This window comes from Salvelinus fontinalis, chromosome 34 (genome assembly GCF_029448725.1).
Source record: "Salvelinus fontinalis isolate EN_2023a chromosome 34, ASM2944872v1, whole genome shotgun sequence".
NCBI classification, from domain to species: domain Eukaryota; kingdom Metazoa; phylum Chordata; class Actinopteri; order Salmoniformes; family Salmonidae; genus Salvelinus; species Salvelinus fontinalis.
The window spans coordinates 21,823,258-21,846,252 of NC_074698.1; the positions used below are offsets into that span (position 1 = coordinate 21,823,258).

At 41.4% G+C, this 22,995-nt stretch overlaps 1 protein-coding gene across 1 annotated transcript; it reads left to right on the plus strand.

The window, feature by feature from the left end:
• The first annotated feature begins 18,073 nt into the window (after window positions 1–18,073).
• On the plus strand, window positions 18,074–19,612 carry LOC129832760 (noggin-3-like). Its single transcript, XM_055896760.1, has one exon. It carries the CDS (start codon window positions 18,558–18,560, stop codon window positions 19,224–19,226), a length of 669 nt encoding a protein of 222 aa, XP_055752735.1. The 5' UTR covers window positions 18,074–18,557; the 3' UTR covers window positions 19,227–19,612.
• The last annotated feature ends 3,383 nt before the right edge of the window (window positions 19,613–22,995 follow it).

Sequence of the window (22,995 nt, forward strand, 5' to 3'; positions counted from 1 at the left end):
TTAATTAATTCAGTCCAAACTTAATGATTTCCAGAAGTAAGAGCATTTTGAATAACCAATAGTATAACAAATGTCCAGCAATAGGCTACATACGCATGTATTTATGATGTTGGAAATAACTCAGCCCTGCAAAATGAGAATATTTAGGAGGGATTGTTTAACTCCATTAGTTTCATGGTTAAAAAAAGATGAACAGCAGTATTGTATTTGAATCTCTCAACAACTGGCATGCAAACTGGCAGAGTTATAGCTTATTCCTCTGTCTGTATTTCTATGTGTGCTCAGTTTGTGCACCCTTTTATTTTGGAGAACTATTGAACCGTAGCAAGCCGTATATCAGGATACCAGGCCAGGAATCCAACTGTTTGACAATACTTTTATAATGGCTGTGTTAATGTTCTTATTACCACAGAGGATGGTTTAGTTGAGTTGAGAAAGCTTGCAGTCAAAACACTTGATGTTTGACTCTTTCTGTTTTAAAAACATGCTTGTCTAGGATGGCAAATACTGTATCTCTCTGTATGATAGCTCATTTGGCGGGAGCCATTACGGTTCTGGGAGAGTCTAGTCTGTTCCTCAGGGCCAACGTTTAGCCTGCTACTGAGGTAATGAATGGTCTCTTCACAAACATGGAGAGACACAATATTGTCTCAGGGCTCTCCTGCTACGGAACTCGGAAATCACCAGGATGGCAGGCTGCTGCTGGCCACTCAGGGGTATTTATGGATTTTGGATCGTTACAGCTGTGTAAGATAATGTTTGATTTTCATCCATCAATCTTTCTGCAAACAGCTCCTCATTCAACGAGCAGAAAAAAATGTCTGTGTGAAATACGGGTCCTTTTAAACAAAATAATACAAAAAAGAGAAGCCTTTTCCTGACTTGAGCATACATTTACAGGCTACAAAAATACACAGAAGAGAGTTAAAAATAAAATGTATTTTTGTGAACTGGGTCAGACACGTGGCTAATGCCTATGACTGGATGTTGACATCTTTCCATTCACTTTCTACCTGCTGTTACAGTCCCTAAATTCTCTGGTCATTAGAATGCAGGCTTGTGTCTATGATGATGTTGAGAAAACAGACTATGATACAGGCTATTTTTCAACTTTTCAGATGAGTAACAATAACTGCAAAATTTGCTGTTGTTCTGCAGGCCGCTGCCAAAAAGAGAGAGGTACACACAGACCGTAATTAACACCCATTGCTGGTCTTATGGTATGGTTACAATGAATGCATTTCTAAGCTTAAATGACTAAGCTCTGCTGCTTGTCTGCGCAAGTACAGATTCAATCACATAAGAGTAATGCACAGTGTAAGCGGCATTACACAAAATTGCTAAGGCTTTGGCGCTAGCTTAATGTCAGGTATTTGTTTTCTTTGGTGTTTCTTTGCATTCATTAAAAATAATTGTGTTTTCTGTTGAGCTGCCGTGGACTGAGACTGGCACCTCCTCCATACGTAACCTAGTCTCTGGGCCAACACAAGCCTTGCATTCCAAGGAGGGGCTACTCCTGTTTACCTCTCCCGACCGTCTGACCGCAGACTCAGGGTCCTCTCCTTTCCTTCTGTGGTTTCTGGCAGCCGACTCCAGATTCCTGCATGTCTATCACTGTAATCAGGAGTCCAGACCTGCAGTCAGCCAAGCAGTTTGAAACAAAGCAGAATAAAGTAGGTGAAGCATTTCATTTGGATATGGAGAAGCAGCATCTGCATTCTCTCTCAGATTGGTGACCCTCCTCCGAATCTAGATGATGACTATTCTTCCCCAAAGAGCCAAAAGGGGGCATGCAAGCTCTCCTCAGCTCTGGTAGCCTAACTACAGAGGCTCTATTGGCTGCTCTCTTCATTAAGGAGTTGTTGACGACTACCACCACTACTATCGTGAAAATGTCCAGTTATTTTCTCCATTGCTCTTTAAAAAAAATTTGAGCCTGCAAAATATACATTTGGCAAATGTCTGATTGCAAACATTTCGAGTGATTACTGATTTTCCCCTCTTCTGTTTTATCACTCTGGCTCTTCTTATAAATTCCATTTAATGAAACTCCTCTGGGACTTGATACCTCCTATTATGTCATTACCCCTCCGGCAGAAGAAGAGATAACTCTTTTTGCTTAACTACAGCTGCTTGCAGACCACATAGAGCAGAATAGTACTAGAGCACTGAGGAAGTAGTACTAGAGCACTGAGGAAGTAGTACTAGAGCACTGAGGAAGTAGTACTAGACCACTGAGGAAGTAGTACTAGAGCATTGAGGAAGTAGTACTAGAGCACTGAGGAAGTAGTACTAGAGCACTGAGGAAGTAGTACTAGAGCACTGAGGAAGTAGTACTAGAGCACTGAGGAAGTAGTGCTAGAGCACTGAGAAAGTAGTACTAGAGCACTGAGGAAGTAGTACTAGAGCACTGAGGAAGTAGTACTAGAGCACTGAGGAAGTAGTACTAGAGCACTGAGGAAGTAGTACTAGAGCACTGAGGAAATAGTACTAGAGCACTGAGGAAGTAGTACTAGAGCATTGAGGAAATAGTACTAGAGCACTGAGGAAGTAGTATTAGAGCACTGAGGAAGTAGATGACATGAATAAGTGACAGAATGTACAAACAATCGAGAAAATAAGGATTTCTGCTAAAAATGCATGTAATGCAAAGACCTGTTAACTTAGGAATGATAAATGGAATGATTTGTACAAGTCGAGGTGCTTTGCTTGGAGTGCAGTTTTGGCATAGGTGATTGTTCGGTTTAAACAATAGTAAATACCTTTTGTGGGAAAAAAAGATGAGACCTGATAAACACTAATGTGAGTGTTTTAAAAATTAATTCCTACATTTCTTTGCTTGATTTCCAGTCAGAAAAAGATAACTATTTTTAGAAGTAAATTAGTAAAGAAATATGAGTGCAAGATAATGATTTATCACTGTAATCAATAGAATGCAGATTTACCACATCGAATAAATACTGTGGTTAGAATTGGTCTCTGATGGAGAAATTCTGCAACATGTCGAAACAACATCAATTCTTCACTTCACAAATTCTTCATACGACAACATAATGTACAGTGTTTTTTCTCTGTGGCATACACTTTCAATAGATGGAGTTTTACATGGACTTAATGATTTTGGCATGTTGGTATGAGTCGTGAGTAGTGGTTTGCTTAAATGGACCCCATTGGTTTCTGAGGATTGTACTTGACTAGTGGCTGACATGATGGAGTGCTATGCATATGTAATAACACCGTTGAGTAACCATCAGTAAACCCATCTGTGAACTTACGTGTTATTCTATAAACTTCTTAACAGCAAATTCCCAATCAAAACCAACCCTGTCTTGGTCAGAGATGGATGGGGCCATTTAGGGACCAATAAACAAAATAAATACCACAAATGAAATGTTTCAGTCTATAGGCTGATTTACGCATTCCCAGAATCAAAGACCAGCAGGCCTTGTACCCTCTGGTTCCACAAACAACAGTGGTGGTAGCGGACAGACAACCATTCAGACAGTATTACTGTCCTGTTCTGTCTTTTACAGCACACTTACAAATAACTGTCCTTAGTCAAATATAGAATTCACCTGAGTAAGTAACTACAGACTACATTCATATTGTTAAAACCGTATTTGTCTTTCCCCTAAAATGACCAAATCTATGAATGTTAAACCCGTGGCTCCCAATATATAGATTTGATGTATTGTTTTGATTTCATTGTCTGAAATGATGAATGCAGTAAAGAGCCTCTCCCCCACCTGGGCTGACCTGGTGTGGCTACAGCAGCAGTAATAACCAGTAGTGACTCTCTCCTCTCTCTCCCTGATTAATGCACTTAGATATGATTGAACCCTGCTTTTTGTCTGTCTCCTCTCAGACTCATGCCTGAAAGACTATCTCATTACAGCCCCAGTTAACTGTAGTAATACAAACTGTGGCAAGCGCACATCTTGCAGTGTCATTAAAGCCACTATTCATTACGGCTTTGCCCTTGAATTCACACATACCAGGGAACTGGAAGTGTTTAAGGGCTGCAGCCATAGCAACGGAAATTCTGTCTCTTTCACTTTTCTTGGAAAAATAACGTTCACTTTACCATACTGCACATGAGCATTTTGTTTGAAAATGGTTCGTTTCTGCTATCGACAAATCAAACCTCCTGAATATCATGCTTTCTTTCTTTCTTTCTTTCTTTCTTTCTTTCTTTCTTTCTTTGCATCCAACTTAATCCTCCCACTAAGACCATAGTTTGTAAGCTTGTTTTTCTAATCAGAGATAGGTGCAGATTCTCAGGGTTTCAAGCCTGGCATCTATCTGCACTGTCGCCATAACATTGTGTTTGTAATTAGTTTAATTCTACAGTTATTAAGCACACTCACAAATACTGGAAGGAATTTAAGCCCAGAGTGGATTCTCACAGAGCTTGCCATTAAAGCTGTCTGAATAGGTCTGGTGCCATGGTTCTTACGTGGGATGATTCCACATGTTGCAGTTTGTTTTAGCTCCACATTGCTATGCACAAAATGTGCTATGCACAAAATGAGGATATATACTCACTCACAGATTTAACTGTAGAAATATTTTGAGAGCAATATACTAGTCCCTTCAAATACCTCTCTGAGTGCGAGACTGAACCAATTTATCTAGAAGTCTCATTTGTTGAAGGGAAAACAAATGTATAATTTTGTGTCCTGCACATATAGACAGTGCTTCTCAGAGGTAACCTGAGGTAAGTTGTTATACTGTATATGCCTACTACTAGATTTTGAAAGCAGTCTATTACATTTTTGGGGGCATATTATGTCAAGTATATCAGTCTTGTGAGTTACTGACCTTTGTCTGGCTCTTGTGGATAGTTTAATGAGACCTCTGCAACACAGATTAGACAGCATATTATTCAATGTCGTCGACATTCAGAGGAATCGGAAAATTGACCTTTTACTGTCACAATTACAAAAGCCTTTTAATGTATCTGTCTATCAGAATGAACAAAGCTAGTCAGACAGACGTCTCACTGTGGGTGCTGGAAAGAAAACGAGCCAGAATCAGACGATATTAAACATTCTCAGTCCTTCACATTGAGCAAATGCTTGGTACATATGGTTTGAGCTAGTTATAGTCCATGACAGATCTATGCAACATAAAGCCCTCTATTTAGAAATTCCAACAATATTTAGTTCAAATTATGTATATTTGAACATGTGGTTTCACAATTGTTTTTAAATACAGTAATTCAACACGGAAAATGACCTTGGCTGTGCCCCTGCGCTATGTTCCAGGACAATTCCTTTATTGTTCTGTTTGACTGTGTGCAGTAGAGTGGAGTCTATAAAGGAGGTGGCTTATTCGGGTGTAATCAGAGTGCCGTGGCGAGACTCTAAACCATCTGAAAGTTGACTGTCCAGTATCAAGTCAAGTCTCACTTGGCTTTCCTGATAAGACTGCCACCTGCTGGCTGGCTGCCACTCGTAGTGCTGTTCAGTTGACCAATAATCTGAGCAGAAGGGGTGTGATAATGTACTACTACACCAGAAGATTTACCCATTTAAAACAATAGTGAAAGAAAAGGATTCATAAGAATGTATCTGTCAGAAAGATGTTAACTCACTGCTTTGGAGAGAATCTCTTTACGGATTATTCGTTACATAAACCTTTGACATGAAGTTCCGTTGAGATTGATGTTATGCTGGGCAGTTTTTTCAACATGTTGGCTAATTAATGTTGAAAAGGTTAGCAGCTGGACAAATTGTCAAAGGGCTGTTTTGTATGATGTGGCAGTTAGTATGATGACTTATGATGAATCTATTTCCTTAGGAAAACACAGTGTGATGCTGCCCCTGTGGAATGTGGTGCAGTGCAGCTGATTACTGCTGGACTTGGTGCAACCACACTTACATTAACAGTGATACATATTGAGATATCTAATGTCACCATTAAGGAACAGAAAACCTAGAGACCTGACCAACCAGAGGACAGCCTCTCATAAACATGGAATGTGTCACAATAGTGTTGCACCTTAATATCAATATGTTGTAATGTCTATAATTAAAATCTAAATCTAATGGAAATCTCGTTATCTCAGCCTACACAGCCGTTTAGTCTCTACTTGTCCCCTCTAAACTGGATTTAAAATGACCTGGGGACCAGCTTTGCCTGTGATGCTTTGGTCTTTGTAGGGTTCTGAGACAAGGATGGACAGCACTTTGTTTTGTCTGACCTCTCTGTGTTTGTTCTCTTTCCAAGGTCTTGGGAGACGCCAAGCCGTGTGTCTGAGTGACCAGCCGCACATCACTCATTGTCATCTCCTTGGAGCCCCCAGCACCCCAGGCACCCCCGCTCAGTGCCAACGCCAGACTGGAACCCAACTGTCAGCTCTTGGGGTGGAGAGGATCCCAAGTCCTAACAGGACTCAAGAAACTAAGGTATATATCCAGCTCTGTTAAAGAAAATATAACATAAGTTATGTAAGTCAATGTGGTAATGGGTTTCTGCCCGATCAGATTAATAAAGACAATATTAACAACCCTACCGCAGGGCCCTCCACCCAGCTCCATTCACCCATCACACTCGCTCATCTGTCCTCACCAGCCAAATCTGTTTGTTGATGCAGAATTCTATATAGAGTTTCTATTTCAGTTTGATAAAACATTGATATGAACGAATGAGGTAGGTGTATGAAATGACCAGCCACTGTCTGTCAACGGGTGGCGTACCTCATCAGACTCAGTCAACCCACCCAGACCTGACCCCCTCTACAAAGCCCAGTCCCCTGCTATTAAAATAATTTACAGAAACAACATAAGACGTGCTCTTGAGGGATTGGGTGGTCTTTCAGTCCTCTCCTGGTGAGGGAGCCTCTCAGCTGAGTCTCTGGACTGGCTGCACAGGTAATCCGAGTGACTCCTAATTAAATGTTACAGCGTGGCGAGTCAGAGTTTCAGTCACACTGCGGAGCTGGGCTGGTGTCGGACTGGTATTTAAACATGGTCTGTCAGAGCCCAGGGTATCTCTCTCTGTCTCTATTTTCTTACTTCCTATACTCAAACCAATATTGCCCCCAAACAGAGCTGATTTTCTAGGTTGTCTTGATCACACCCCAGAGTATGACTTGAAAAGACATTGGCAAAAATGATTCAGCTGATGGCAGAATAAATGTATTGACATCATTGACATTCAATACTTCCAGACAGAACATACTTTGATAGACCTACTACCAGGTTTGTGCAATAGAACCCCTGACAGAGGTTACATAATTCAGCCCTTTAAAATATAGCTAGCTAAGAATGTACAGGATTATGCAAGATATGAGATTCAGACAGACAGTTATACAAACATGTATAGATTGTTAAAGATAATTTTGTTGTTTTAGAGAGGGTCTCAAATTGAGTTAAAATGTTACGTCTCCTTAAAACAACATATCATGCAATCATATATTTTCCTGCAATAGGAAGAAAAAAATATTTATTTCTATGACTACAGATTTGCTTGCAGACAGAAAGCTCTTTCTCCTTAGCCTTCATATGGGCGTTTTACCATGGGTTTTGTTTTTCTTTAATAACGCAACAGCTTGAATCACGGAGTTGGCAGGGATCGACCATCCTGGTTCCTGAGACAAGTTAAAGATCTTAAGCTGGGTGTCTCTGCTCTACACCCAATGGGCTTAAACATATATCACACTGGCAGTGGGCTGTTTGCTTTCAACCCCCTCTTCCCCTCCCTGAGCCGACCACTGATCCCCTCTCTGTCTGTATCTCATAGAGGATTCCCTCTATTCAGGGGTACAAGTGAGGCTTCACAGTCAAACAGTCATGCTGACAGAGAATTTCTTTGATCCCCAAAGCTTACTATCTGACCGAGCTTCTGGATTTACTCCACCTGGTGAAAGATGTATACTTAACTTAAACACATTTTAAGTCACGTGTAAATGTGTTCATTTAAACTGTCCTCCAAACACCATGAGGGGATGAGGTGAAAGATCATATGTGGCGGTCCTGTAAAACATGTATGGTGAACAGTCTGGTGAACTGTCCTGCTGATCTCTGTGTCTCTTTTGATCACTGGACCTTGATGACAATCTGTCCTTACATCTTGAATCACCATGTCACAAAACAGCACTTCATCTATCAGTCTAGATTTGCCTTTACCAAAATAACACTTTGTGCTAGTTTTGTGAACTAGTTTTTCTGCATTGCATTAAAATATGAGCTGGTAAATGTTAAATGTTTATATAATTTGGTAATGTATATAGTTCTGAAACATCACCTCTTACAGGGAGCATATTACATTAAATACAAACATGATATTTGTGGAGGAAGGGTGGAAATTTCTCCTTGGGGAGCAGTCTAATCAGACTGACTCCAGCCATTTCAAAAGGTCTGCTCGTTTTTCAGACTAGAAATCTAACCTTAAAATTGCTTTAGAGTCTGACCCACAAGTCTCAGTTACAGTACATTAATCTGAAATCATTGATCATTTTCCTGTTGGAATTGTTCTCACTAATTCAACGCCATTGTAGAGGTTTCAATCCTGGTCATGATACACCCATCTTAAATGTGTTACATCACATTGGACCCATTAAAGTTATGGTCATCCATACACTGGTTTAAGTTTATTATTGTAATTGAAAATAGACTTCACTGTGAAACAGAAGAAGGTGATAAAAAATTGAAATTAGATTCAATTCATATTACGGACTTTAAAATGATTGTATTTTATCGTCGTATTATGATTGTCGTATTATGATTGTACAATAATACGACATATTTCAGTGGCCATTATTCATGTAGCTATTGGTTCAGTTCTGTCTGGAGACAGAGATGCTGTCTCTCTGCCTGTGGTTCAGCAGGGGAGAGTGGAGTGATTTTGAGTGCTTCTTCCTCTATACCGTGGAGAATAGCCCTGTACAATCTGCTCTCCCTGGTGTGCACAGCGACACCGCCCTCCATGATAAACTCTCAAACCATGTCCAGTCTGTCTCTCAGCTCTCTACTACTTAATCTATTCAACACCATGGGGCAGTTTATAAGAGGGGGGCGGGGATAGGGGCGTGCCCTGACGTTTGCATACTGTATAGCACTCTTGGGAGTAGCAACAAAACAGCCATTCCTCTGGCGACCAATGCCAGTCATTAAGCATAATGTGTCTGGTATCCCTGCTCTGAAAATGCACAAAGGGGGAAAGTAAGACCGCATGAGGCATTCTTCTAAGCTGTGATGTGGAGAGATGGGGGCCCCATGCGGGGTGCAGGGAGCAGACAGCGACAGGGAGGCTCGCTGTGATCTCCCCCAGGATGGCTGGGGGACAGCAACCCGAGAGGGACTCCCCTGATGGTTAAAACAACAGCCCCTGCAGCCAACCAGGCTCCATCTCCCCTGCTGGATTTACACTCGTTTCTCAACCCCCCCGTATCCCCTTCTGCTTCCCCCACCAGCCCCCCTGTGTCAGTCTTTCAGGAGCAACCTCCCCCTCCTCTCTGGGCTCTCCTGCTGCTCCCGTAAACAACTACTGTGACAGAGCGGTGAGCTGAGCTGACAGATCCACACTCCAGCAGCCAGCCAGCCCTCAGGAATGACTCTGGCATTATAGGTTTTGATTAAACCGCAGTAGGGACTTGTCATAAACTGCCCTGTCTGGTGTCATTTTTTATGATGATGGGCTGAGTGAGAGAGGTCCTGCCTCCATAGAACTCACCCTATGAAATCTGCCCTCTCTGTGTCTGTTTGTTACCGCTTTACATGACCACTATAGATCAACACCAATTCAAAGGCAAACGGTGTGAGAAAGAGAGGTGTAAAGAGCCAATAGTACCAATAAAGCCGTTTAGGAGTGATTATAGATTTCCTACAGTACAAACCAGAGGTGTAAGGCTTTCTCAGTTGGATTTCAAAGGCAATGAAGTAGAAGTCTTAGCTTTTATCATTAAAGGGTGCTTGTTTAAATCTCAGTCTCAGTTCTTTAGCCCCTTTTTGCAGTAACTTGCTACCCGCCGGTGTCTGTTACTACAGATTTGTGTCTGGTCCTCCTCATGCCTCACCATGCTTAGGATCATCTAACTCTCAGATGATTCCATTTTAATATCAATCACGGTGTTCAATGTTTTGAAATGAAAGATTGATTTGGGGTTAAGGCTGTTGCTCTCTTTGCCTGTGTGACGTGTTGAAACCACGTGGAGGCCTTCGGAGCGTCTGCCTGCCGTTGCGGATCACAGGGAGCATGACGCTAGGCATAGCGCTGGAGCCGTGGAGGTTAGGTGAGCTGGGACGCGCCTGGGTGGCAGGGCAGCGCGCGGGGCCTCCCTGGCTGGCGCCTGTAATTTTACCTTCCCATTCATCAGCCAGAGATATTAATAATAACAGCACATCTGGATTCACTTTACTGTCTCACTTTAACTTCTTCTGTAGCAGTCGCTGCTACCACTGCTGCCCAAGCCCCCAGTACACTCCCCCTCCTCTGCTGTCTGTCTCCCTCTCACTGCCTTCCTCTCCTTTTTCACTTCTCTGTTCTTGAGTCTGGCCTCGTCAAGAGCAGGGTCTCCTATCTCAACCTCACTACTGGAAAACCAGCCAAGGACCACCTTAGAAGACTCTTGCTATCAAAACAAACGTCATTTCATTGATACATTTTTCAGTCCTAACAAAACAGTGCTAAAGTCCTTATTTTTAGCTTAAGAGAGATCATTATAATAGTTGTATTTCAGTACTAATGTTAACGCTTCATATGGTGACAAGAATATTGACCTCTTTCATTTTTACACGGGACCAGGTGTTTAGAAATATAAGGTACAGACATTGAACTGGCTTTAATTCCACTGCCAACTTTCAATTAGCACCAACACAGCACAGAGTACACAACTGGACATGCCACCCCTGGGCAGAGGCTGTGTAAATCACTGAGCTGGCCATCCATAGGCGGAGGCAGGGGCCTGCTGCTGGCGGGCCAGGCTGGCTCAACGCCCGCTGTCCAACCCTCCTGGCTGCGGCAGGTGAAAGAGGTCTGCTGTGTGCAGAGCTGACAGCCCCTCGCAATGCATAGAAACACTTGCTTCATTACCAAACGCCCCCCAGTGAAAGAGGGAGAGGTAGAGAAAGAGAGTTGCTGTACTAAACATGACTTTGAGAAGAGGAGAGAAAAAACTGTGTGCATCACTCATCTGCTCATGAGTCAACCAACACTGATGATGTCACAGGAAGCCGTGCAAGCCTCACACAAACTATACTGTATTACCGATTTTCGTTTAAACGACCTTATTTATTTGCACAAAGAAAATCAAGAGCTGATTATTTTTCCCATGTTGTGGACTGAAAAGTACCTCCCACAGAGAGAGAACAACCTTATTTCACAAACAAAACACTTAAAATACTTAGTACAGAAATAGACATTGAACAATTACAGCTCATATTTTCTTACTACCTAGCGACTCTCATGATATATTCAAAATGGAAATATGAAGCCTAGTATGAATCTTTTCAATTATACTCAGACATGTTTCAGCTTTGATGTTCAACAGATTATCTGCTATAGCTATAAAGGACTTGTATCTATTTTTATTTAACTAGGCAAGTCAGTTAAGAACAAATTCTTATTTACAATGACGGTTTAGGAACAGTGGGTTAACTGCCTTGTTCAGGGGGAGAACCACAGATATTTACCTTGTCAGCTCATGGGTTTGATCTAGCAACCTTTCGGTTACTGGCCCAACGCTCTTACCACTAGGCTACCTGCCACCCCTGCAAGCTATCAGGGAGTGAATACATCCATGAAATGAATCCTAGCACTGCTGCAAAAGCACCACTATAAAGCAAAGAGAGGGATTCATTAATGTAAGGACAGGTCATCTTGATTTATGATGTGTGAATTTGGAGCTGAGAGTCTGAGACCAAGGGGTTGGGTGGTAAACACAGCACCCTGTGTTATAGGTTGAGACACCGGGATCCCCCTCGGCTGGCTCCCCATCCTGTCTCCAACTCCCCCAGCCTGTTAGTTCATAGAGGAGGCTCCGGCCCAGCCACTGCAGCTTTGTCCTGATGAACCGTGTAAATCCACCTTGATTACTACATGGGATCACCACGCCTGCTTTGGCGGTGCTGAAAAGCCGTCTTTGACGTGTGCTAAATATCTTGGTAGCCGCAGTGGATGCCCACCGTCTCTCTGTGCTGTTGTTCACGCTCCATTTCTGTGACATGGTGGATTGATGAACTGCTGAATCATCAATCAAAAGCCAAAGTATTTATTTTTCATATACTAAAGGGGCTGCTATCATGAGAGCTGACCACTGCCTTCGGTCTGCATCACAGCCCAGTGCACTTGCTGTGTAACTGGCTTGTTAAAACCATCAGTCCTCCTCCGTCTCAGCTGAGGACACTGCTACCCTGGATGACATATGAGTTCATGCTCACCTCCTGAGCTCAATGGAACCTTAAGCCCTCCACCATCCACGATGCTCTGATGTAATATGTTACTTGACATGTGAGGTACTGAGCTTGCTTTGGATTATAAGTAGGCCTACAATACTATATTATCATTTTCAAAGGCCCATATTTTGGTCAAGGTTGCCAAATCTGAGCATTAGTTTGTTTATTTTATTGATCATTTCTGGAAATAATGACACAATTGCCTTTCATAATTTCTTAAGGATTTCATTTTACAGGCCCAAACTAACTGTGTAAAAGTACTCTATTTGTTTTGAAACCCAAATAGACATTATGTTAAGTCATTTGTTTGAAAAGCTAGCGAGGGCGGTTCCGAGATTGAAATAGCCCAGTGTTTATATTCTGGTTAATTACTCTGTTTGGATAAAATGCTATTGTCTATGACAACTTTATGGGATGAAAAGAAATGAACACACATAACAGTGTAATGCCTCGACTCCACAACCTGTGGGAAAACAAGGCTAGCTGTTAATTAAAGAGCCTGTTAAAGGGGAAGTTCACCCATCTGGCCTTATTTTCACTCTTTCTGTGCTTGTAGTTGATCTTTTTTTTCTTTACAGTGAAAATTGGTTGTCACATTTTGCTGAGTCATCACTTGGCATTGATTATAATGCAAAATGCAAATATGTCTAAAGCATATTAGAACACACTCTAAAACACTCCAAACCAACTCATATTACATCAGAATCCCATTTGGAATGATCTCTCCGCACTAAAAACATTCCATTGTGCCATAAATCCATGTTTGAATGATGCTGTTTATAACAACAACAACAAAAATATGCAAATATGTATTTATGGGACAGTGGAAAAAAATAGCAAGAATTGAGTGTAGATATGATTCAGAATGGGATTGTGATGTAATAGGAGTTGGTGTAGAGTGTTTTAGAGAGTTTTCTGGCATGCTTTAGACATATTTTCATGTAGACAATGGCAAGTGATGACTCGGGCAAAATGTGTCTACCAATTTTCTCTGTAATTAAACAAATTATTTATATTTTTTAATGGTTCTGTGCCTTCAAAGAACAGTATTTTCCATGCATGGTAATGTATAACGACTACATATCTGGATATTTATGATAATAGATTCACAGAAATAGGATTGACATCTGTATACTACATAAAACCTATAGTTGTAAAGATCTGATCTAGACAAATGATTGGTGTTGTAAACTCTAACGGCTTTGCTCGAGCAGTAGAGTGGCCTTGTTTGACGTGAAAGAACACCATCTACGATAAGGCTTAACATTGTGAGGAAAGATCTCACCTTGCTCTAGTAAAACCTAGCAATTTGTTGAGATAAAGCACATAGTAAGTGTGATTATTGTGATTGTGGGCTCTTGGATCGCAGAAGGAACATGGAAAAAGTGCTAAACAAACTACCAAATTGCACACCACCAGAGTCCCAGAGTAAACAAAATAGCACCCATTTCATGTCTGTGTTTACTCAGTGGCAATGTGGCCTCAATTAGTCTGGAGTGTGAAAATGGGATTGCGCGAAATAAACCGTGTGAAAGGTGCTGTGTCGGAAGTTTGCTGAGACAATTTCATTTTATTGAAACCACACACTGTTTCCATCAGTTATGACAACTATCTGTGCCCCCCCCCCCCCCCCCCCCCCCCACCATCGCCTCCAGAGTAGACTACACAATTTTTTACCCCACCGGTTGAGTGGGAGTGTCAAGAGATTGTATTGTCTGTCGGTTGTGAGGCACTCTGACTTCGACCACTTCTGTGATGAGCATACTGATCATTCAAGCAAACACAGTAAACAGTCATCAGTAAAAAAAACACTGATCTAATACCATCAGAATGCACATTTTGATTAATGTCCTACATGAATAATACAGTTTACTCTGTGAAACAACAAGAAAATGCTTAAACTTTCTCACTGTACAGAGAATAACATTGTTTTTTCTTGTCTTATGCTTTCAGTTAATCTTTGCTTTCAACAGTCAACTGAGGTAAAAGTGTAACTAATAATGCAGTAACTGGAAAACCTATGTCCATTATATTCATAACAAATCTCAATAACTTGATACAGTTGAAGTCTGAAGTTTACATACACTTAGGTTGGAGTCATTAAAACGTGTTTTTCAACCACTCAACAAATTTCTTGTTAACAAACTATAGTTTTGGCAAGTCGGTTAGGACATCTACTTTGTGCATGACACAAGTAATTTTTCCAACAATTGTTTACAGACAGATTATTTCACTTATTTCACTGTATCCCAATTCCAGTGGGTCAGAAGTTTACATACACTAAGTTGACTGTGCCTTTAAACAGCTTGGAAAATTCCAGAAAATGATGTCATGGCTTTAGAAGCTTCTGATAGGCTAATTGACATCATTTGAGTCAATTGGAGGTGTACATGTGGAAGTATTTCAAGGCCTACCTTCAAACTCAGTGCCTCTTTGCTTCACATCATGGGAAAATCAAAAGAAATCAGCCAAAACTTTAGAAAAAAATTTGTAGACTTCCACAAGTCTGGTTCATCCTTGGGAGCAATTTCCAAACACCTGGAGGTACCACGTTCACCTGTACAAATAATAGTACGCAAGTGTAAACACTACGGGACCAGGCAGCCGTCATACCGCTCAGGAAGGAGACGTGTTCTGTCTCCTAGAGATGAATGTACTTTGGTGCGAAAAGTGCAAATCAATCCCAGAAGAACAGCAAAGGACCTTATGAAGATAATGGAGGAAACAGGTACAAAAGTATCTATATCCACAGTAAAACAAGTCCTGAAAGGCCGCTCAGCAAGGAAGAAGCCACTGCTCCAAAACCACCATAAAAAGCCAGACTACAGTTTGCAACTGCACATGGGGACAAAGATCGTACCTTTTGGAGAAATGTCCTCAGGTCTGATGAAACAAAAATAGAACTGTTTGGCCATGATGACCATTGTTGTGTTTGGAGGAAAAAGGGGGAGGCTTGCAAGCCGAAGAACACCATCCTAACCGTGAAGCACGGGGGTGGCAGCATCATGTTGTGGGGGTGTTTTGCTGCAGGAGGGACTGGTGCACTTCACAAAATAGATGGCATCATGAGGATTAAAAATTATGTGGATATATTGAAGCAACATCTCAAGACATCAGTCAGGAAGTTGAAGCTTGGTCACAAATGGGTATTCCAAATGGACAATGGCCCCAAGCATACTTCCAAAGTTGTGGCAAAATGGCGTAAGGACAACAAAGTCAAGGTATTGAAGTGGCGATCACAAAGCCCTGACCTCAATCCAATAGAACATTTGTGGGCAGAACTGAAAAAGTGTGTGCGAGCAAGGAGGCCTACAAACCCGATTCAGTTACACCAGCTCTGTCAGGAGGAATGGGCCAAATTCACCCAACTTATTGTGGGAAACCTGTGGAAGGCTACCTGAAACGTTTGACCCAAGTTAAACATTTTAAAGGCAATGCTACCAAAAATACTAATTGAGTGTATGTAAACTTCTGACCCACCGGGAATGTCATGATAGAAATAAAAACTGAAATAAATCATTCTCTCTACTATTATTCTGACCTTTCACATTCTTAAAATAAAGTGGTGATCCTAACTGACCTAAGACAGGGAATTGTTACTAGGATTAAATGTCAGGAGTTGTGAAAAACTGAGTTTAAATGTATTTGGCTAAGGTGTATGTAAACTTCTGACTTCAACTGTAGGAGAAAGTAATACTTTAATACAACCACAATAAAAGCAAAGTTGAAATGACACTGGAAAGTCTAGGTCCATTCTTAATCACTCTTAGTGTGTTTTTAATGGTTTAACTAAGCTGGCCTTCTCTTGGTACCTATGTTTAAGGGCTCCTGAGTGGTGCAGCAGTCTAAGGCATTGCATCTCAGTGCTAGAGGTGTCACTACAGATCCTGGTTCAATTCCAAGAGGTATCACAACCGGCCGTGATTGGGAGTCCTATAGGGTGGCGCACAACTGGCCCAGCGTCGTTAGGGTTTGGCCAGGGTAGGCCGTCATTGTAAATAAGAATTTGTTCTTTACTGACTTGCCTAGTTAAATAAAATAAAAAATAAGGTGCCTGCCAAGAGAGTGGTCTGGTTTGCCTCACTAAATGAGAAACCAGCAGGAACGGGTACAACGACCTATGCAGAACCTAAAGTATTCATTTTGAATGCATATCCCTAAGCAAAAGTTGTTATGCCTTTGTACCTTTCAAGGACCAGACCATGAAAATGATAATTATGTTGGCTGTTTTACTAGCCGAGGAAATTGACTTTGGTTTAGCCTACTTGAATAAAAACTCTTCAATTAAGCAGGCGTCTGTCTAAAGTATTCTGTCTTTTCAAGGTGAATATATAGCTATCACAATTTTCCTGTGATAAAACAGTAGGAATGGATTAGAAGAAACAAAAATAACTCACCATGAAATGAGGGCTGGCAATAATTCCATAATGTAATGAGAACAATATTGAAATGTCATTTTGTTGGTCTAATGCAGCTGTATTCCCCAATGAATTTCATCGCATAGATTAAACTATTCCATAGATGTCACCACGTATCTAGACCATTGAATGTTATAATCATTGTAATATATTGCTTGTAGATGATTATGTATCTATTCATCAGTATTTACCTATTATCGCTGCAGCATTTCAACACCGGTATTCAGATACATGGGGATTTGTCACAACAAGTTAAACCTTGTCAATGCCTTATTGTCAATGCCCAAGAATGCCTGAATAGTCAGATCAATTGTTGTTTCAAAAAAAAAAAATAAGCGTGACCTTTTCCAGACTTTTCACCATAATTTGACCATAAACTAAATGAGTCGTGCGCAGAAGTGCTTGTGTGAATTAGCTCATTCAAAATGAAACAGAGATGCATTTATCTAAGTGAATGCTTTATGGCTGATGTAGCAGCCAGTCAGTTCTTCCATTAAATTATTTTCAAGGAATGATTCTCCAAGCATTTGAGGGTAGACAGGTTTGCAAATTGTGATACTTTCCATGGCTGCTGCTTAGTGAGAGTTGTTTATTTGGGAGTTATTTTGGCCAAGGTTTATTGAGATGTTCCCTGTGACATGGTTGCACACTGAAATATTGTCCCTGCCAACAAAGAGAACACTAGAACAATAGAAAACACTAGAACAATAAACAAGAACAATAATAAAATAAAATAAATACATTTTTGTTCAGTCATGTTCTTTATAAGATCTCTCCCTACATTCTACTTGATCACAACAATTCTAAATATTTGAAGCATTTCGTGTTGGTATTATTGAGTAGAGTGTATGTGTCAAGAGTGTCATTTAAGGATGCTTATATAGGGTATTTAACATGTTTTTCCTGATGACAGATACTATCTCTATATCCTGTTGTTTTATAACCTAGTAAGCCTTTTTTTTAAAATCATCAGCAGTATTTGTACAGGGTAGCCAGTAGGCTGACCTCTCAAATGAATAGTAGCTGTTGGCCTATTGATAGAAATAGTAGTGGCTATGGCCTCTCACATTCAGTTCTAATTGTTGTTCACCGCTTCTAGGTAATATCCCCCCTCTGTTATCAATGGAAAATTAGCAGAAGTAGTCAGATATTCCGACAGAGGGCGATCAGAATCCAAATTGACGGACCCCTCCTCTCCCTAACCCATCCCCGCCTCTTGATTGAGGGAGGTGTCGGGGATCTCCTACAACAAACCCACATTCAGATGGATATATCAATTACATCACAACCCGTGGAGGATATATCAGAGGGAGCAGGTTACTCTCTCAGCGTCCTGCAAAAGAAAACGAAACACCATGCCGATCCTCAGAGGGGAGGACTTGAGACTGGAATCACGCGTCAAAGCGCACAAGAACGAGAACCCCTGATGCCACTGATGCTGTCACAGAGCCATTTCATACAATATATTGAATTCGTGCGTAAAAGGGAAACACTGCCTATATCTAGATTTGTTTTACGAAAGAGACTATTCATCTTTACCATCTTCAATCAATTATCGTTTGCTATGGAGTAAGCAGTCTGAATTTTAAGGACACCAACACTCAAGAAGTGAAGTTTGGCTGGATGTAACTCAAGCCGGTGCGCACTCCGCAAGAACCGGGCTCAACTGTACGCAGTAGAGTAGCCTAGGCCTACCTGTTTAGCTGTATCCTATAATACTGTTTTACTGTGCGTAACGGACATGGATCAATCACAGCATTTTGTAGCAATATACTTGCTGATGTTGTCGCCCGGACTTATAATAGAAGAAGGGCTATGCCAGCATTATTACCTCCTCCGTCCTATCCCGAGTGACAGTTTGCCACTTGTGGAATTAAAAGAGGACCCAGATCCTGTCTTTAACCCAAAAGAGAGGGACCTCAATGAAACGGAACTGAAAAGTGTATTGGGGGACTTTGATAGTCGCTTGATGTCTATTACACCACCACAGGATAAATACACTGGCAACGATGAGCTTGACGATTTGGACATTCAACAGAAGCCCAGTGGAGTGATGCCGAATGAAATCAAAGCAATGGATTTTGACGTACAGTTTGACAAGAAGCACAAACCCAATAAAAAACTTAAACGGAGGCTGCAGCAGTGGCTGTGGTCATTCTCGTTCTGTCCCGTCATTTATACATGGAACGACCTCGGCAACAGATTTTGGCCACGTTATGTGAGAGTGGGAAACTGTCAAAGCAAAAGATCATGTTCGGTTCCAGAGGGGATGTTCTGCAAACCAGCAAACTCGACCCATTTTACGATATTGAGATGGCGATGTATACAGAAGAAAGGGGGCCTCAAATGTACTTGGATACCAGTTCAATACCCCATGATAACCGAATGCAAATGCGCCTGCTCGAACTGAAATGACCATTATCAAGTATAAATTATGATGGCTTTGTAATTTTGTATGCACTACCGAGTTTAGGAATGTATTTTATGTATATGAGGTGCCATTCAATTATAGGTTATTGTAAAAAGTCAGTATTACGTGTAACCAGAGTCTACCGTATTTGTGGAAAGTATTGGTTATATTTTTGTATTTATATTGAAGATCAATGGCGCATAGGTGCCGTTTTATAAACCTGTTGTTTTCCATTATGGAAACTAATCTATCGACCTCAGATTTCATGTGGATGATGTTATCTTGCAGCTGATATAGAACTGAATATCGGTAGCCTATTTCAACGATTTATCATGTAAATTAAGAGAACTGCTATTTATTCTTTATATTCATATAATAAAATGTCACTGAAATAATGAAATTTCTATTTTGTCTTAAAATATATATAACTCCCCTATACCTATCAACTCAACACACCGTGAACCCTTTGATGGAGTAATGACACCTGTCACAATTAGGGTTTAGAGTGTGCGTACTCACTCACTCTGAACCAAACTCTCAGGAGTCTCGCGTAGTTTGCGCAAGTAAGCAGTCTGGTTCAAGAGACTCAGTAAAGCAGCGTGCACCGGTCATACATGGGTAACCTATGGGCGGCTCTCAATAGATTACTTACTTACACAGTTATACACTTTCATAGAGCTGGGGCCAAGACTTACTTGTTAATTATATTTGTTAAAACTTGGGGTTCCCAGAAGTGGATACGGGTTGAGGATTGCCTGAGTCATAATTGTTAAGCGTTTGATTCATGCGTAAATGCGCACAATTCACGCACACTATTGGATAAATGGAGGGAGTTTGGTGCTTTTTCTACAATCTTACTTTTTTTGCTTCATAGCAACTGAAACTAAAATATTGATGAGAACAAGATGCTTGGTGACCTTGGACAATATATCAAAGTCTCAAATTGAGTTGATATTTTCTCACATTTGTTTTATCAACCAGTGACCAGTCCTATAATTACCCTATCATAGTAAAACCACCTGTCCTCCATCAAACAGTTATCAGCTTACAAACCCATTAGAAATGTACATGCTGATAAAGTAACACTGATTTATTGATCCATAGTTTCAGCAGCTGTTGACAGTTCTCAGAGAGTCATCTCCAACACCCACCTCCTCATTAGGAACACAGTAGGAGTGAGCTCTAGAATGGAGCTGGAATTCCAGAGTAAGCAGAGGCCAATATTCCACCTGAAGTTGAACAAATATAAGTTATTTCTATGTCTATGTTTTTGTAGAATTTAAACAGGGTGCAAGGATTAATAATATTTGGCTGCTTTCATTTTGTTCCTTATCAAGTTTACTAACTCAGGTGAACAAAGTTTCAGCTTTTAGGAGACAAAATCAGCCCACCATTTTTGCGTCAGTTCAGGATAAACACAGTAGTCCACCCTCTATGCTTGTTATATCAGAAATTGCATACAAACACACACCAAGTTGACCCATTGTCTCAAGTCAGATAGTGTGACGACTGTAGTTTATTTGCATTTCATTTGTAATTAATTCGTGGCGCAACGCATTAGAATGATGTCACCTGATGACCAGGTTATGATGTTTCTAAATGTACTCCTAAGATTCAAGGGGCGCGTTCCTCTGCCCAGGCGTTGCCGACGTATGGAGAAGGGTGCAACTGCTCAACTGCAGCCCCAGAAACCCCTATTTATACTATACTTCTACTGGTACATTTTTAATCTATGATTCCAGTACATATGCGTGAGGCTATGACGTTCCAGTACAGAAGATGGCGGTAATGCAACCGCCGATAAACCCCAGAGAAGAAGAAGAGGCCAAAGGGGACAATGGCGAGGGCAGGTGTTCGGCAGGCGGTAGCGAAGTATACTGTGTGCCATTTTAGCCAGCTAGTCCAAAGGAGTACTCCGGTACACAGCAGGCGGATGGCGGGCTAGCTAAGCATACTGTGTAGCAAGCACACGGTGTCGCCCCCGCCTGCGGCGTACCGGAGTAGCTAGCGGTAGGCGGATACAATACCGGTAGACAGTGTCCTTTCCCCCCACCTGTCGGCCACATTTTTCTCCAGTACACAGCAGGCGGGAGGCAGGGGCCACACAGTGTGCTAACTAACTAGCACACAGTGTCACTAACTAGCAGACAGTTTTTCTAACAAGCAAGCAGGGGGGCGACAGGAACGACCCAAATTGCGGGCTGCAGTTGCACACTATTGGACGCATGCCAGATCTTACAATGCCTGGGTAGGTATTTTAGGTATCAGCGATCGCAGTCCGAGGTTCTGAAATAGCTAAATTTATGCGGCTGCTTATCGATAGGCTTTCAGATTATGTAATGTTAGTGCGTGTAGTAGCCTATAACTTTGCTTTAATGAATACATGTTTTATTTGGTAATTTTCTCATGTTAAGCCTAACGTTTGTTCCACAAATCTATAGGCCTACAGTGTCGCAATGCTGCTATTTAGAATGCTGGCTGGCGGCAATAATGTATTTACTTGTTCAGTAATTAAAGTGGGAAATTCAAACACTGCAGATTGTAAAATACATTTCCGATGCAACAGCATATATACAAATGTCCTGTAGGCAATAGCCTACCTTAGCCGTCCTTGCGCTCTCTCACAGCTTGGATAGAAAGTTTGTGCTGCATAAAACCAGTCTATTAATGGAAATAATAATACAATCAGTCCACCATCAAAACAATAGCTTCTTTGGGATTGTTTCATTATGCAGACAATGCAGTCTAGCCTACTAGCCTATTCATAGCAATATACAGTATTTAGCTGGTAGCCTGTTTATATTACACATTGGAACTCAGACTCCACACTGTCGGGGCTATCCATCTCATCACTCATAGGCTTACCAGTGTTCACAGAAGGGGGTTGCTATCATGAGGCCGCTTGGTCTCTGGTAGTCATCCGCTTGGTTTTCTAGAGAGGTGGAGGGCCGGCACTGTCACTAGAGGAACTGTCATTATCCTCAAGGGGAGGAAGAAGAGAAGGAGCCAGGCCTCTTTCATTGCCGGGCCGGGCAGTGAGGTCTCTGTCGGGACTGGAAGGCTGCTTGTGCTAGCTGCTGTCATGGTGTTTCGTCAGTGGAGGATGAGGTGGTTGCTTTGCTGATGTGGTTATCATGGGTAATTTGGCACGAGCTTGGTCAGATAAAAAAAAAATTGCATATTTTTTTGTGCATCACTTGGTCTTGCCTTGTGTTTATCCGTCTTGAACAACGCATTCACTCTCCATCCGAGTCCGACTTGATTCACCTACATTTTTTAACTTGATTGCCAATTAGGTGAGGAGGAAAGTGGGCTGCCACCGGTGCCGCTAAGAAATTGCCTAATTAGATGCACTACAACTATATTGTCTGTCTGCCTCACCTACTACCATGTAGATTGGACAACACAAACACTTCACTTGCTACATTCGGAAATTAAAAAAGAGGGTTACTGTCAAAATTATTATTATATATATATTTTTTTAATGTAGACATAGGTGCGCATGGGTCCCCATAGCTCGTGGGGGCAGCGGGTGTTTCCTCTACACCAGTGCATATGTTATAGCAACCTGGTGCCCAATGGCACAGTCGATGACGTGGCTTGCAACCATTGGTTGATGTGTGCAGTGTCTGAGCTGGGGAACGCTATCGTAATGTTTTACCCAATTTCTGCTGGTCACTGAGGTTTACTTATGAGTGAATAGAATCCATAATGTGAATATGCAGTGGCTTTGATTTTTAGTCAAGGGTTCTCATATCTACACAATCTG

What these genes read in the sequence shown, in the direction of transcription:
- LOC129832760 (XM_055896760.1), top strand. Translation starts at nt 18,558, where the DNA reads ATGGATCAATCACAGCATTTTGTAGCAATATACTTGCTGATGTTGTCG.